Source organism: Bombus fervidus, chromosome 6 (genome assembly GCF_041682495.2).
Source record: "Bombus fervidus isolate BK054 chromosome 6, iyBomFerv1, whole genome shotgun sequence".
NCBI lineage: Eukaryota > Metazoa > Arthropoda > Insecta > Hymenoptera > Apidae > Bombus > Bombus fervidus.
The window spans coordinates 11,906,123-11,924,973 of record NC_091522.1 but is presented as its reverse complement, the minus strand read 5'-3'; the positions used below and the strand labels follow the sequence as shown (position 1 = coordinate 11,924,973).

The 18,851-nt window shown below is 36.4% G+C and overlaps 2 protein-coding genes across 6 annotated transcripts in view; both read right to left on the bottom strand.

The window, feature by feature from the left end:
* LOC139988417 (uncharacterized) overlaps positions 1–18,851 on the bottom strand; it is a 288,130-nt gene that overhangs the window by 43,567 nt on the left and 225,712 nt on the right. The window lies entirely within an intron of this gene.
* Positions 472–3,443, bottom strand: LOC139988419 (lipase member H). Its single transcript, XM_072005846.1, has one exon. It carries the CDS (start codon positions 2,895–2,897, stop codon positions 1,848–1,850), a length of 1,050 nt encoding a protein of 349 aa, XP_071861947.1. The 5' UTR covers positions 2,898–3,443; the 3' UTR covers positions 472–1,847.

Sequence of the window (18,851 nt, the reverse complement as noted above, 5' to 3'; positions counted from 1 at the left end):
AAGATTAACTTTTTAATTGTGTAATCTCTTATCATTTGCCTTTTTTTTTATTGACAAATCAATTTGAAATATTCTAGAAGAATAATAATTATAATTTTACGTGTTAGTATAAAAGTACTGAAATGTATAAAATCATGCAATTTACACCTATATTTTTTCCTATGATATTATTCAGAACTATAGGAAGGCATTGCAAACAATATAATATATTTACAATACACTTAAGGTATTAATACATGCAGAAACGCTTTAAATATTACTGAAGTCCGTAGTCGGTTTCCACTCACACATATTTGTCTGTTTTCAAAACTTTTTAGACAATTATAAACAAATTTTCATTAACACGTGTATTTCCATACTTCAATTTTATATCAAAGGTACGTTCACAGAATTTGAAAAATTGTTCATAAAAGTGACAGCGGAACTACGTTGGAAAAGTTTAGAGGACCATAGGGAAATTAAGTAAATAGATAAACAAATAAATAATCTTTATGTTTGATGTGAGTTGCGTTTAATAGATACGTATTTTTTTGTAGTAACAGCCATATATCATTACTATCGGACGTAATGTTTGCTTCGAAATTTTCTGGTATCAAAAATAATATCTCCAATGATAACGTAATTTTACGATCTAAGTTAAATGCAACATATAAATAAATATTCGTATTACGATATAAAAGTTAAATCGTATATTATTAATCGCCTTAAATATTTTAGTAAATTGATAGCAATTAATAACACGGGATGAAAATGAAGAATTTTCGGTATGATAAATACAATAGATGACTAAAATATGAGCACTCAAAGTAAATGATATAAGGAATAAATAGCCTCTGTTATTTTATACAAAACAATATTTTTGTATCATTATTTCGTCGACAATTCATAAATAAAGGTACAACATCTCGCTAAATAACCACGCCTTTATCGACAAATAACAGATTACGTGCAACTCGCTTATCAATATTTCAAACGATATTAATAAAACTCAGCTTATTTATAATCCTTTACATATGTAATTTACATATGTTACGCTGAAATTAAATTCTCTTATATTTGCATATATTCAACACATATTTTGTATATATTTTCGAAATAAAATTTCTTCGATAAAACTCACTACTGTAGCTGTAACTTTTGCGCGCGTTACACGTAAGATTTAGATACAAGTTGGATAATATCTGGTAAAGATCCATTCGATGCACATTGTTACGTAAAAAGCTTACAAGGAGGTTCACAATTCCTATCAAACCACTGATTTTAATTTGTCAAACCGATGCAACGAACCAATCTCAAACGATATCTCCTAACCACGATATATAAAGTTCAAATCCATAATTCTAATCACTTTGGTGAAAGTAAAAAGCTGTTTGATATAAATATAATTCACACAAAAATTTTTCCCAGAAATTTTTCGAAATGTCCAGGTATAATCTTCCCAAAGAAGATTTCGTTTTACCGAAACTTTCGAGCCGATAGTTTGCCTATCAGTTTCGTGTGCGTCATCGATACGAATCGACTCCTACACGGGCTTATAGCCGGTTAGCCCCATTTCTTTCTCTACGCCGAACACAGTATCGATTAGCGGAGCACCAGATGCTCGAGATACCCTGACCTTGACACGGAACACGTTTTTCAGTCAACTCTCACGCTCACCGTGACAATTTGCCGGAGGGACACACGGTTGGTGCCCGCTTCCAACAGCAATCGCTTCGTCTCATGCACGTGTCCTCTTTATGTTCCGCAATCAGAGAGCAGAATCGCATCCAAAAGTCTCACGTCGTACATTCTTCGATTTATCGCACGAGTCGTATCTCGCGACATCATCGCTCGACACTTCGTCGACCTTACGTATACATATCTAACCGGTTCACGCTGAAATTTCCCATGGCGTACGGTTTGTGCCCATTCGTTCTCACCAGATGAAAGCCTCTGCTCTTCTTATCCACCTTGTCGCCAGCCAAGACGGCCGGATATCTGGGAGGACACAGGCCAAGCAGGTAAAAAGAAAATCCTCCGCATTTCCAGCCCCAGAAACCCACATCCGAATTGATGGACTCGGCGAAATACATCACGGACCTGTGATGATCACACTCGAAAGGCTTCCAATTGTCCCAACAACCCGGCTGGTTGATCCCACCGTTCATATAGAAATCTATGTGCCCGCTCATCTCCACCTTGCCCTGAATGAACGCGTTCGTATGAAAGACATCGACGAAGACCGCGTCCGACGGGTCTAATTTGTAGTCATTCTCTACGGTGACAAACAACGGCATGGCAGGATCTAAACCCGTTATCCTTGACATCTTGTACGGTCTGAGAGCTGTAGCCGCGAACGCGGGCACGTGTGCACCCAGACTGAAGCCGATCACGTGGATATCGTCCGCACCCACGTCCCTCAGTCTCTGCACCAGCTGCGCCAAACAATCGCCCACGTGTGGCACGTTTTGCACAACGATGGGATAGCACGGTGCCGTAGCTAGACGATGCCAATCCACGGCTATCACATTGTAATCATAGGTTTTCAGGTATTCGTTTCGCACGTCCACTAGGTAGGACAGTGCCATGTCAGAATCGTAACCGTGTATCAGGATCTTGGTAGGGTTCGAAGGTTCGAAATGGATTCGTTTCAAATTCGAGCGCTTCTCGTCGACCATGATCTGCTGACCCACATCGGGATTTCTTTGCGTGTATAAGAAGAACGTCACCTCTTTATCAGGGCAAGTTTGATTCGTGTTCACCAGACACGGTCCTATAAAGTAGTCCTTGGCGACACCTTCGTCCAACGAGTTGCTGACGACGAGCGGCTGCATTTGCGCGCCAGCGGACGAACGAACCATCAGAGAGATGGCGAATACACAAACGTAAAACATTTTCCACGTTGTCAGGTCTTCCATGTTGAGTCTGTTGGCTGGTCCAGCGGCCCTCCACCGGCAAGACTGAAGACTGACGGCCGTTAGGGCCGGTTTCACTCGACTGCCGAGGCGAAACTAGCAAGCAGCTCGTGCGTCAGCCAGTCGCAAGGGAAACTTTCCGCTCGATCAGCACGTACCACTGGCCGCACGAGCTCTGAATCCTTAAAGAGGGGCATGCCAGACCCGACTCGTCTAATTAACTGGCTGTGACGACGTATGCACGTGACGATCGATAAACGCGCCGCAACCGCTCGATCGCGACTGCCTCGACAAAGGTCGAGCCGATGACGAATTGAAGCACGCTGTCGCCGATATTACTCTCTGCTAGTGTTCGCGTTTTTGGAAGCGTCACTGACTACCGATTCGCGAAATTGATCAGCGGAAAGAACGATAACGGGGAACGACGCCCCAGTGTTCAATGGGACTATTGTCTACGAGCTGGAATCTGTAACGGTGTAGGAACAACGCCGGAAGATTCGACGTGAACAAATCGCGAGTCTGTCGATATGACTGGCGCAGGCGCGCGACCGAAAGCGGAGCGCAGTCGACGGAAATCGATGATGACACTCGCGTGTGATTTCATAGATAACGTAGTGTTGTTATGGAAACCGTGAATCGATGAGTCGGACGGCGCTTTCGACGATCGTTCGTCTAACTTTCTTCGATTTTCATCGAAATTGTTATAAAATTGTTAAATTATAATTAGTTGTACGAGAATATAACCAATAGGGAGAATTTATTATATTTTTATAAAATTCGTTACTTGTAAGAAGTAATTTTTTATCGATTTATTTATTGCACGAATGATTAGAAAATTGTTTGGTCTAGTTCAAGTGTAATCCTATTTTTTATCGTATGTTATCTATTATCGTGACTGCGTGTAATCTTATAATTTGTTGTTTATTTATCTTGTTTTTTTCTTGATTATTTTTCGCACTTCAATAATTTTTTGTAATAAATTCAGTAGCGTATACCAAAGAAATAATTGTTAGGAAAGCAGCGATTGTTTTCAGCGAAAGGAAACAATCTTGGATTCACGTTCGTATCTACTTGATAACAAAATCTAGTTGACTATTGTTCACAATACACAAGAGGAAGTTTGCGCGCCATTGAAGGCAATCTTCGGTGTCATTGAAGTTAGTCACGTGAACCTAGCATGTTCTCTCGTTCCTAGTACATACACGACAAATATATACATCAACTTATAATTACTCTAATTGGCATGGTATGTCGCGTTAAATTGTTCTTCTTAGTCAGTTACTCGAACGTTATATCCAACAACAATTCATGTTTCATTTGAAATATCAAAACAAATATTTTAAGTTCTCAGATATTTAAGAATTTTAGCTTTTTGTTCTTATATTCTCGTTAAGAAAAAAAGAACACATTTTACCATCTGATGGAATTTTTGGTTCCAGAGATCAGATTAATTATTTACAGATCATAATCGTTGTAACATACAATATTATATAAAAGTTATTTATAAGTAATAATTAATTACAAATCAAACAATTGTTAGAATATAAAACAGCCGAAAGTGATGTATGACGATAAAAATGATGCCTGGAATATTAGTTTCGGATGTGGCCGTGAAAGTGGACGTGCGTTTCCGCCGCTAGAAGGTGAAATTCTCGCTTAGTATGCGACTCGTAGACACGTACTTTCCCGTAGAGTGTAGAACGCACATTGAATGTCAATTGCCAAAAACACTTTTACGTTCGTTTCGAGAAATGGCTTTGTCTGTTCCAATTACGCGTTGTGTGCTCAATTATCGTCATCTACCAATTGCTGGTCAAGGTAACCGCTGACTTTATATACCGAAATTTGAAGCACCGAAAACGCAGCCAGAAAATGCTTGCTTGGACAAAAATGAAGGGTTGAAACCACGACATGCCAAGAGGGAACCGATAGAGGGATAATTTTTGTGATAAACAGGTCGATGTAATGACGGTCCGCTTTCCAGCCCTTTCTCGATGCATCAAGATGCAATAAAAATGAAAATAAACGGGTTTACTAATCGCGTGATGCAAATGTGTAATAAAGGATAATTGTACGTGATAAACCGTGTCTCGATGATCTTAATGTGACGTCGTAGGAATTTTAATAGGAGAAATGAACTGAAAGATTGGTTGTAAAGAATTTGTCAAAATCTTAGAAAGTGTGATTATTGTAATTAGTTTTGTTGAGTTTGAGGTTGAAGGTTGATTGAAGAACGAGCGAATGAAGTTGTAATAGAAAAGTATATTGAAATAATTAAAGGTATAAGTAAAAGTATAATGTATAAGTTTATGCTGATTCAGATTTTTACTCTCTTAGTGTTCATATATTTATAGCAAAAGGACTTTACCAAAAAAAGTTAAGCTTATAGCTTTAGAGGCTACAGGGAACATAAATAGAAATCTGTTTATTAGTTCCTTTCTTCCTAGACCTTGCAACCCTAAACATAATGTATATTCAAGGGTACAATAATAATATAATAATGCACCGCACCTTATTTAGAATATTTCAGCGTAATAGCAGTGTACAGGTCACGGATGTACATAAATAAAGATGTAGAGTTTTTCTTGAAGTAGTTAATTCAACAAGTTTCTTGCAAGTTTGTCGAAAAAAAAAAAAAAAAAAGAGGAATTTTCATTTTACGAGACACGCATGCACTAAAGTTCGAAAATATCCAGATACTTGATCGTTTCTTACAAAATGTAATTCAATTACAAAATTCTAGAAAAATTGTAGATCTTGTGATGACTTTATGCCTTCTAGTGCTACTAGAATAGTAGCATTCGCGTATGATTGAATAATTCGTCGCGATAAATGATAAAACTGGAGTGTACAACCGTTACATCTTGCAGAAGTATATGCAAAGACGATAAGTCCTTATCTTTTGATTCTTTAATTTTAATTCTTTTCTAAACTGATAAAAGGATTATCGACGTCAATGCAACCAATGATATTGAGATAGTAAAAATTTTTTGAAAAGTCAAAAATGTATTATAATAAAACGCGATCGTCGTTCGTAAATGTGTATGTGTATGTGCATTATATAGTTGAAATATACGTAACAATTTCTGCGATTTAAATCCGTTCAAAGGAGGAATAATAAATACAGTTTCTATCGGTTGTTTGAATTTTCCAGAAGAAATCGCTTCTGTAACATGGAAACAGAGGGGATAATGCTTTGCCCAATATCGAAACGGCGCAAAAAGAATTACATAGCTTGTTAAAAATATGCGGAAAAAGGTACTGAATGCTGGAAAAATACCCTTGTTACCGCATTTTAAAAAATACCAATTCCATCGAAATGAATACAATGAAATCTGAAATTTTCACTTTCTTCCCTTTAAATATGAAATTCTATTTTAGGCTATTTTGTTTTACTTTGTTTGTTATACTAAATAGTATAATATTTCTAATATTTCCGATCTTTTATTACAATAGTAGTTTCGTTTAGTTTTGTTTCTGTTAATAAAACAATTTTATTTACTCGAATATTCTCTACGTTTTAAATAAATAAAATGATCCTTTCAATAAATATTATTACGTTCCCTGAACAGAATTATACTTTTTGTTATCTTATAAGTATAGTTAAGAATAAAAGTCGAATATCGTGAAAAATATCGCGTGAAGATTGATGCAACATTAATCGTTATCACCCGTTTTAGCTGTTTCAAAATTCATAACAGGAAAGGAAAGCATAATTTCGTTCTCTCCGCCAAACATCACAAATAGGAAATTGCAGATTTCCCCAGAATACCCCGGAATTCTATTTCGCAATTCTCTCTGTGCAAATCGTCCCGACGTAACACGCCTAACTAGTATCAGGATCAACGAATTTCGAATGAAAATTTCTCCATTGCCAAGCTCCATCGTTATAAGTAAATAAAACATTAAATTGCCAATTAACCGACCAGACTCCACCACCTCGTTATTTCCAACAATACCACCATAGATAAAAGGGTCTTCGAATTAATCTATATCGCGTTACTTTTCCAATTAAACGTCGATAGTCGGGCAGCTTTTTAATTTGACGATTCGTTACGATACAAACATTGCCGTGAATCAGTGTTTAATCTTTCCGAACGCTTCGTCTTTTTAAGCTCATCGAACCAATCCTTTTCTCGTCTAAAAAATTATGTTGTTTATTTTTCTGCATATATTAGCTTTAAAAATTAATCCTTCGATCATCATACGTATCTCGAACGCTGATTCGTGTTCCTACGTTTTTATGAGACAAATAAACGAGTTAATAAAATTGGTTCACTTATTATCTATTATTATTAATTATCAATTAGGACGACTTATATAGCAAAAAAAAAAAAAAAAAATTCTTTGTTGAAAAAACTAATTCTTCCCTAAAGAGAAGAACGTAATAAGAGTTGATTGTGAATACGTAATTAATGGCTGAAAATCTTCTAATTTACCAAAGATCACCGGCACTCGTTATTTCTTAAAGGTTAAACGAAGCTTTATCAACAAATCCCTTGACAGAAGTAGGGAAGAAGGGAATCAGATCTTAAGGTAATAGAAAGGAAGTTTTTAAAATTAAAATGAGGAAGAAAACAAAGAGATCTCTGGCCTGTCTACCCAGTTCGAACGAACGAAGAAACAGGGTTGCAAACGGTCGATGCTCTGCTGGAACGAGGCCAGAGCTCAGTGTCCGGCATTGCTTGTCAAGCAACGCTTCTTTCATTCCCAGTTTCTTCCGACTTCCTCCGGCCTATTAGCCAGCTTCCTCGCATTTTTCCAACCATGCGGATTGCTGCTGTGGCAACGACACAATGTCGTAAGGCAATGATAGCGTGGTTGCATCATCGCAAGGGAGTTTCGTTCCTGGAGAAACTTTCAGGGGCTGAATTTACTTTTGACCTGGATTGACGGTCGCATGTTGACACTTTGTGCCTTGGGAATCATTTGCGTACACCTTTTTACATTCTTTTGATTACAAAAATTACCACTATCCTTGGATGCGTTTTCATAATTTTTTATTGTATTTATTCGCTTTATATACTAGCCGTTGAGTCAGTTAAAATTAAAAGAAGGCCAGTAACGATATCGCGAAAGTTTTTGATTCACTCTCATTACTTCTGCGTTTTATGGCCTGTTTTATATTCATCGGCTCGTACATATATACAGGCTGCGATCGAATAACATGTACAAACTGGGTGATTCCTTATGGAAAATAAGAAAAAGAAATGTAGAATATCACTTTTTCATATGACGCTCCGTTTTCTAGAAAATCAAGTTTGAAAATTTGTCAAGCACACTTAAACTTGACTAACAACCGGCTGGAGATGAGTAAACGATCAATAGGACATTATCCTAGATGCAAGAATAAAGAAAAATTGTGAAAAAGGTTTGTCTGTTTAGTAAATTTTCGAGTTTCTTTTTCTTAAATAAATCATCTCGCAGACAAATTTTATTCTACGTTATTCTATATTTTATTCTACATTAGTCGATTATTCATCTCACTCATCTTCACTCATTAATTGTTCAGTCCAGAATTAACTCAAGAATATTTGATAAAATTGTCAAACTGAAAATTCTGGAGAACGAAAAAACTGTATTCTATATTTTCTTCTTATTTTCGTTCGTAACATGTACATGATATTCGACCGCACTCTGTGTAGCTTGAAAGCTATCTAATCGGATTTCGCAACTTTGCTGGAAATTACGTGCAATGCATATTAATTGCTTATAATTCTACATTACGAAATTTCAAAAGCAAAGTGTAGGAAACAGAGCTTTGGAAAAGTTATTCGGTTAAAGTGAAAATGGTGTCACAAAATGTGCCTAGAATATAACAATTGTTTAATTGACAGAGTGGCGTATCAATAAAATACAGTTACATACTATTTCTCAGGTTCAAATAAAGTAAATTAAGTAAGATCATATTTTTCTTAACATTTTGTTTGAATTTATGTAAATATACCTGTATGCATAGTAATAGTATGTATTTATTGTCAATATTTTCGAATATAACGCGTAACATAAGTCTAGTAATACTGCAACTACGTATATTTACATAAATATTCTTTTGTTTTTAGGTGAAACTTGTACAAATTCTGTGTAGCTTTTTTGACTAGTTTATAGGTTTCACGAGCAAATCGAATTACATGATCGAATTATATGAATTACATGACTACGAAGTGGAATCAGATGTGGTGATCAGGCACGAGCAAGCAGTTCGCGTTAAACACGAAGGGTAATCAAATAACACGTTATTGGGTATGGCGATAAAATTAAATACGAATTGGATTTCACTCTCATGCGTCCACCAATAACGCTATTTCACGAACAAACACAGAATTTCGCCACTGGCTGTGTCGCAAATAACGAGCGAACTGTTAATCAAATTGAGTGGCAAACAAAAAGTCAAGTTCCCTACGATTTAAGAATTACAAATTATAAATCGATAAAAACAATACAATGTTGCATGAAAAAAACAATTATTTGTATAATTATTTTCCTTAAAAACTTTCAAGAAATAGAATCGATAAATTGCTTAATGATAAGAAATTACTTAAATGGCACGAAATATCACGTACGTCGTTGATTAAATAAATGTTACACGACTATCTCAGATGCGCCTTTTAAAAAATACGAACGAGCTTATTACACGATCCATCTTTCGTATGCTAGATTTAAATAAAAATAAACAATTACCTTTCGGCAATCGATCAGTGATTTTTTATAATTCGCTATCTTTTTCTATTAAGTTTGCCTATTTAAATCTTTTCAAACTCCGATAGTACCAAACTCAGAAAAACCGTATTTAGTTATGATCTAGCTTCTAACCATAGCAAATACAGTTACATTTAATGTACATCGAACAATACCGCTGAGCGATCAAATTCTCTATTTCTCCTAATTCCACTATTCTACTAAATACTAAGTTTCACTATTTTCCGGCTTCCAGAAGCTCGACGTCTCCTCTTCGTCCTCCATTACCCGCGCAATAATAATTTCTCCACAAGCAACAACTTCCTTCCTCCTCCTCTCCTCGTATCTCCGTTAGAAAACGAGCATATCCACCTTGCCTCGTATGACGTTTTACAAACGTTCGCCGGGTAAAACGAGCCGGTGGAATGCGAGATTCGACGAAATGGGACGAAATGGTAGGAAAGTGCGCGTCATCCGGCGAATAAATGCGTTCACGGTTCAGCGATACGGTGGGACGCGACCGCACGTCGCTGTCACGGTAGAGGCGATCGTTCAGCGGAAACAACGTCGGTCGACGGCGAACGCGAAAAAGCGCGAGGTCGTTTCGTTTGGTTGGTCGGCCCCAAACAGCGAGCGTGCCCTCACGGACCACCGTACAACCGGTTGCCTGTTATAAATGAAAGCTCGTTGGGCCAGCCGGTTATCGTGAAACAGCCGCAAACAAATTGCGCTCGCGGTCGCATACTCGTGTCCGATCTCTTGTAATAAGGCATAATGCGACACGATTATCGGCCGATGATTTGCACGCAATCCGTCTAGACACGGCGGACCGTCGATCGCGTGATTTTACGTACGAAATTCTCATTCGAACGTTCGTTTCCTCTTTGTGGATCGCGGGCTAATGCCTCACGGCATAATCTTCGATAATCGTTTTGCTTTTCTACTGTGATGCTGGTTTTGATCTGTCGATGGATGTTGATATTTTCTTGTATTCGGAGGAAAAGTAAATGTTACTTGTAGTTCGTAAGAATAACAAATATATTATTTATCTATGTACCGTTCATAGACTACGAGTGGCAGTTACTCTTTGGGATTTTAATTTAAAAGATCATTGAGCAAAAGCTACCTTTTATTTAAATGGAAGTCAGCGATGTTAAAGAGATTGGTAAAAATATGATGTAATTAAAAATATTAATGTTCGAGCGTTCACGTTATGAGTAACCATTATAAACGATGAAAATTGTTTTGGCTGGTAGTAAATATTACGGACGAAGGAAATTAGTTTTACAATATCGTTTATCAGTAGCCGAAGAAATAATTGTGGTCATTTGTAATAATTAATCGTAATGAAAATCATTGTTTCATGTATTTTATTATTGTTTATTTTCACGCATATATTCTGAAAGATCTGAAAAGCATCTACGTTAACATCTACATTTTTACGAGAAATAACTTCCTGCGAAAGGATAGTATTAAGGTCAGCCTACTTGGAGCGGATGTTGTCTCGGCTCTTAATTCTTCGTTCCGTTTCCACAAACAATATCATTGATAGTAGCGATAGCAAGCTTTTTCAACGGCGACGAAAAATTTAGGTTAAGCTGAAAGCGGCACAGCAGCCAGCGACTCTGTAAATTCTACTGAGCTCGAATCCACGAGATTTCGAGCGGCCAAGAGACGGCTGATAAACAAACAAGAACACGACCTAGTAACCCGGCCATTACCGGCTCGATTTGCTTGTACGCTTGAACACTACAAAAGAGAACGCTACAATCGAATGAAATTAACGAACAATGCTGCCGAATGAGTTGATCTTTTTCAAATGTAATTAATGTTAGAATTAGACGTAATTGATATTAGTACAATTTAATTAGTACAATACCTAGCCCCAATCTAGAAATTAATTATAAAATAATTACTTTTTTAGAAACAATTTACAAATTATTCCTAAATATATTTTATATTTTATTATAATATAGAATATTTTATTCCATATTATAAGTATGAAATATTGAAGATATAGCAAATCTCAAGTAAATATATCTCCATCCGACAAACTTATTTAATTCGAAAATGAAGTCAGCACGGATAAATCGCAGATATCGAAGTACCGATTTCTATCAAATCCCGATACCACTGGCATTAAAATTTCGTTCTCGATATCTTACGAACGATAACAAAAATACAACAAATAAAATATATTGAAAAGGCCTCTTCAATCCGTATCTATCACTCTATCGGACTATCCAATGGAAACAACTTGAACCAAACAATTCCATCTCATCCGTCTCTCCTTATAAACCTCCGTCACAATGATACAAAACGGCCGATTAAGACGTCGCCGAGTACCATCGGTCAAAAATGATCGATACGAGACATCTTACCATTTCTCCGCACTTCTATTCCGGTACAATAATTCGCTTCCATCCCATGGCCTCGATGGGCGCGGTCCATTTACATTTCATTTCGGCAGGCGGTCGAAGGGTTATTTACATTTTCCTCGCGTTTGCCGGCCGCTGATCGCGCAAATCGAAGCGACGGCGCGATGAAGAGGGAAGAAGAATCGGCGGCGAAAGACAGAGAAATACGAGGAATCGCGGAGAAGGGTTCGCAATGGGCCAGGTTTGGTGGGAAGAGGTTCGTTGCAACGCAACGTTCCGATTTAATGGAGCGCAGCGAGTTGATAACGGGCAACGGGCCATTGCAAGATTTATTAACGTCTCGCGACGCCGGATAATGTCTCACCTATTCGCCGACCGGGGAAGCAAACTATAGTCGGGCTGAATTATTCGCGGGACGGAAATTAAGGCTCGAGGTCGGCTGTCTTTTAATCTCCGACAAACGTTTCCTTCGTTTCGTGCCGCCTTCGCCGCTTTCGCCACGGTCTTCCACGGTCCTTTCGCCGGACCGACAGCCTGTCCGATCGATAGCCCGTCAGGAAATTCAATGATACACAGGCTCTATGCACGCACGAATCACGGAAGTTCTTTTTCGAGAAGATACACACACTCGTTGTCCCGAATACGTTTAACGAACAAACAGTACGAACGATGGCGGTTGAAGAGTGTGGGTGTTTTGGTTGGAAGAATATCAAACTTGTTGAACCGGAGCGATATTGAGTGGCAAAGTGTGTGTATGCGTGTGTGTGTGTGTGTGTATGTATGGTTTTGATTGCAAGTATCGAGGATATCGTAGCGAGAGAACTCGAGTGAAGAAGTAAGTAATATGCGAATGGAACTTGTTGATCAGAATCGTAGAAAATGGAGAAAATTGAGTTTTGCTGGAGAGAGATGAAACTAGTAACACACGTTGCGTTCTTTTTTCAATCGTTGAACTATCATCGAGTATTGTATTCGAGTACATGTAAGTATCTTAAATTTTATTGGAAAATATATAAGAAAAATGTGAAATTCGTTTATCAGAAATTTTATTAGAGATTTGAGTAGATTATACTTAATCTGCATACGTATGAGTTTCTCTCGATTCATGGTATAATTATCGAAATAGAAGAACCTTTGTTCGGAATAGAGGCTAAATTAATTAATCATCCATTGTCGATTGATCCGCTTTCTTTCGTTGTTACGAACTTTTATTTACCCAGTTTTTTCGCTGTTTCTATTATTTCCGACTTTTTTGCGCTGTTTTACAAAAGAAACTTTTAACAAGTTCCGCCCAGTTTCCAAGTTCTTCTGCTCAAACCGAACGATAACCAACCGAACTAAAACAATGACAAAGAAACGAAACGTTGATTTTCCACTCCTCCCTTTCCTCGCTCCCCTTTTAATATTTCCGCGGCAGAATGAAAAGTTTGTTTGCTACAAAAGTTCCATCGTGAGTTGCTAAACTTTTTTCAAGAGAAGATGTAAAACTTGATCTTACTCCGTTGTTAAACTTTCTTCGGTTCTAGTGCATGAATATCGTAAACGATCGATAAACAATAAAAACGTTCATAATTATTACCATAATGATATACAATATTATTGTACTAGTAAAATCAACGAAAGAAATTAGAAAGTATTCGCTGCCGACTATCTTTCTTATATAGGGTGTCTCTAATTTAAATGTCAGAATTTTGGAAGAGCGTAGAGAACCGATAAACTAAGAGAAAGTTCTTTGGAGATTCACTCGTTTTTGCATTATTTTGCACAAAATCGCTACAGAAGAAACAAAAACGTTCTCGTGTTTTCATTTATTACTCTTATCTATCGTTGCTGTAATCGATTTAACGAAGATACCGTTCAAAATGCTGGTGCAGCAATGCAATCATTACTTCTAACGATAACCGCTCTAATTGCAGTTGCGCGTTGCTTTGATGATATTTGATGTACTGCAGCTATGATTCGGCCTCACCTTCGTTAAACAGATGATAACACGAATAAATAAATACAAATAAACGAGCGAAGAAGCGAAAACGTTTTTGTTTCCTTTCTTCAAAATAGAGTAGAAACGATGCAAATATCCAAAGGATCTTTTTCTTAATTAATCGATTCCCTGCGCTCCCTAAGTTTTCACATTTAAATTGGGGATGCCCTGGTCCCCTACAATACGCGCTATCGATCAGAAGCTCGAGGAGATTTGCCGAAACAATCACAACGTACCGCTCATAGAATGTTTCAGTTCTGCTTAGAATCCTCAATTATTCGTCGTGTTCCTGACAAATCCCTGACAAACGAACATTGTAATGCGCGGCGACGAAGCAAACGAGTAGATGGAAGGAGAACGTTTCGAAAGGACTGGGAACAACGCGGCTAACGATATCACAAACTGAATGCACTGGCGCGGATACATCGCGATCGATCATTTAATGAAAACATCGCCGTACGTTTTATTTCTCCGGGAACCTTCTGCACGGCTACCCCTTTATTCCGTTCTCCAGGTTCTTTAATTTCGTTGCGCGGCTTTCCTGACCCGGTAGTTCGCGGTGCCGACCCAAATAACTGCATTCTCGGTAAATAAAGAGCCGAGGTTAGCACTGAAAATATGGCGATTGAGTTCGTTGATCACGTTCCTCCACGCTCAATCGTTGCGGTGTGGGTCAATGGTTACCTGCGCTGGTTAGTTAAGGTGAAACTTTCATTAAACGAACAAAGCTACTGCATTCGATCTATTGATCAAGGTTGCTGCGTGTGAAAGAAAATCAAAGCGTCGAGGATTAAGCAGGTTTTATTGGCAATTAAGCGTCCGAAGCTGAGTCATTAATTTGGGATCAAAGTTTTATCGAAATTCTTCGTCGCGCTATAAAATGTAATTTCTATCTCTGGAAAAGTTCTTCGTGCTTGGTTCGCAAGTACCATCGTATTATTTCTTTATAAAGTATGCTATAGTATTTATGAAAATACCGAGGTATTATTAAATTTGTTATACCTTCATATTCTTTTCTTTCCACTTTATTTCCAAGCCAATATCGCGGATTCCTTCATTTTCGTCACTTGCCGTATTCTTCATTTCAACTTCTCGTCTTGCATTAAGAAGCGTATATATGCATATACACATCTCCATGTATTAGGTTGTCCGAAAAGTTTCTTTCGTTTTATAAGGAAATAATAGACGCATAATGTTTTTTGTTTTATATTAGTTTACTGAATTATACACGGACATAATAATAGAAATGTAACGAAATGGACCATACCTAATTCAATAAAATAATATAAAACAGAAATTGTTGTTCATCTATTATCACCTTATGAAAGGCAAGAAACTTTTCGGACAACCTAATATCTCTTTGAATTCTACGTATTTTGGTTTTACGACTGAATAATAAAATACGAAGAATCTCATTCTGCTGTAACATTTCTTACAAAGAAACCTCGAATTGTCCCTCGAAATCTTCACGTACGATTCAATTCACATTAGTTCGTTGTATATTTTATTTTGTAATATATTGAATCAAACTCGTCGTTCGAGGCGAAGGATTTAAACAAGTTCAAATTTATGCAATTAACTGCGGAAACTTCTAATGGATACCGGCAATCCTATCTAGCGATAGATCAGGCGCGATGGATTTTCGCGCAACGAATCGCAAACGTCGGGATACACACGACTTCGTCGTAACTCTTTGCCAACAGGCACCGATCTTCGAATTAATGCCGGTTGCTCGCTCGATACGTATAACCGGTTAATATTTACCGTCACGATATTCCCACCTCCGCGTGTGTACGTGTTCGAGCGATCGCATATCACAGTGAAAAATGAATTTGCGGTCGATCATACGTTACGCTTAACTCCGTGCAATATGCATTACAATACACGACAATGCGTTATTAATTGCCGCGAACTTAAAATGCACTGGCCAGTTCGGCCGTTATGTCGCGCCGTTTACGAAATGATGCATGCCGCAGCTTCGCCGTAATAACCGCCGATTATTTACTCCGTGAAACACCGACACTCGCCATTTGCAATTTCAATCGATTGCGTTTGGAATAAAAAGGAGAGAAGAAGAAAGAGAAAGAGAAAGAGTAGGCGGCAATGAGATTTATAAGGCGGTGTAATTTTTTGTAAAATTGCAAACGTACGGTCGATGGTATCGTTTCTATGGTTTCGATCGCATATTGTGGAATTTCATGAGAAAATAACGCTGTCGACGCGTACATGTATTTACGTATATCAAGCGTAATCATGTATTTTGAACTTTATTTTATCGGTCTGTTTTCTAAAATAATGAATACAATATATTTTGTATATTTGATCTCGATTATATAGATGGAAGATCGTTTATACTCTTTTGTTTTACTTTATCTATTCGACTGTAAGTTTTCGTGATCATGCAAATTCCTTTTCTTCCACTTCGTACCTTTTGTACATAATTATTAGGTTGTCCGAGAAGTTTCTTTCGTTTTATAAAGAAATAATAGACACATTTATATTAGTTTATTGAATTATGCACGAACGTAATAGGAGATTACCTGATTCAATAAAATAATATAAAACAGAAACTGTCGTTCATCTATTATCGTCTTATAAAACGAAAGAAACTTTTCGGACAATCTAATATATAAATATCGATATTTCATACTGTACCCGTGTAGGTATAACGTTAACACGTTATACATTGTACTGTAATAAAACAACGAAGCACAGAAAAATATTTATGACAGGTTATTGCGAATTCACGAAACACAGCACGTTTAATATAAATATATGCACAATACGTACAAAATAATAATATGTAGAAATATAAGCAACGATTGACGAGTCTAAGAACGATGGTACGTTCTTGAAAGAAAACTCATGAATCGTAACTTATAATTTCAAAGATTATTAAAAGTCTATGAAAGGTAGTGCGTTTTGAAGATTTCATGCTCAAAATGTGTTTAAAGACTTTAGAGTTAAATTCTTGAATCATAAGTTTAATAACAAATAACCGACAATAATAAATACTTCCCAAAATGCAATTTGCTTCCAAAAGTACGACTTTTAGGGATAATTTATATCGAGCAATATTAAATTCTAATTATAATTCTTAATTTACTTATGTGACACTAATAATATTCTCACAAAATACATTAAATATATAAATTTTGTACGAGTAGAATATTATTAAAAACCGTAGTAGATCATTTGAAAATTAAATATTTTAGTAATTTTACTATGAAAATAATTTTACGTCATTAACAATAGTATTCAAAGTGTCTAAAATTCTTCTTAACGTTATGTTGTATTCGTTAGAAACCATTCAACATTTTGCTGATATTCGAAGCGTAAAGTTAATTAGCGATACACAATATATCAATATCGTCAATAATGACATTTTGAGCGCAGTGGGAATAAAATTAGCGAAAGCTTAGCGGATGCAGAAATATTTATAATCCATCAGGCAGTCTCTGTTCGCATAACAATGGTTTAATGCATATAAATACAGCAATAGGCAATCAAATGTGATTACGATAGCTATGCGTAATATGTTTCCAATGTCATGATAAAATTAGGTACAATCATGTCCGTTATAATCAGTATCAATGAAAACAACATCGATACTGTATTAATAGAATTGTGATAATCGATGCACCAAATTATAGAATATTGGCATTCGATATTCCCATTGAATTAAACAGTCATGTTATCACAATACTTTGTACGAAATTTCGTTAATTTAACTATCGATCTGATTATCTTTTTTCTTCGTTTTCTACGCTTTTCGATAGATATACATTTCGAGTTTATAAAAACAGAATTAAATCTGACACATCAGGTATATTTAAGTTAAGAAAAGAGAATGCAGAAATAATAATAAAGTTTTCAAAAATCAAATCGACTTCCATAAGATTGATCTGCTTCAAACATTTTCTTTCAAGCATTTTTTATTTTTGAAAAGTATCCGAAGTATATAAAAGTATAGCAAGTTGTCAAAACTACCACAGCAAGATGTAGAACAATGGGACTTTAATTGCCCCTTTGATTGATGTTCGATGTGATGAATCAGCTTGATACTTTCGTAATTTTTGTAAAACTTCATGCTCAAAATATGATACGAGTTTATGTTATTACTACTTTCTTATCTTACTTCTTTCATTCGTACTTCACTATTTCGCTGCTATATATTTCTATTACGTATTGCAATCGTAAAAACGTAGAGAAAATAAAGTTACAACAATCAACCTATATAAATATCTGACTTTAATAAATTTGCTCGCCTAGCTCCTAGATCGTTTAAAACGATTACTGTTGGATATTGCGTGCAGGGAAAGATTCCTTTCTTTCCAATTGTCCTGGCAAAAATTTCCACGTTCATCGTATACAACACATAATTCAGAATTCCGTGCGTTTCATCATTTATTCTACCATCTGTTGTCTTTACAGTTTTAACAAACATAGCAAGTCGACTTAAATCGTGTAGCAATAACAACGGCAATAAATTGATACATTTTCCTTTTCGTACTTACGCTTCCTCTAACTAAAATGTCTTTCACCGGACACAAAGTATACAAAACACAGAATTATCGCAGAATTGTTCTTTATATGCATTAATTATATATAATTTATTATACATAAGTTATTTTCATTCACCGTGATGATTTTGTCACGTTACACGTTAAATAAATATCTAAGATATTAAAATCACAGACGCGTTATCCGCTCCTGCTGAAACTCGTAAGTTTTAGATTGTCCAAAAAAGTTTCTTTCGTTTCATAAGATGATAACAGATGAACAACAATTTCTGTTTTATATTATTTTATTGGATTAGTTATGATCCATTTCGTTATATTTCTATTATTACGTTCGTGCATAATTCAATAAACTAATATGAAACAAAAAACAATGTGCGTCTGTTATTTCCTTATAAAA

Excerpts from the sequence above, each read along its gene's own strand:
- LOC139988419 (XM_072005846.1), bottom strand. The coding sequence starts at position 2,897 with ATGGAAGACCTGACAACGTGGAAAATGTTTTACGTTTGTGTATTCGCC.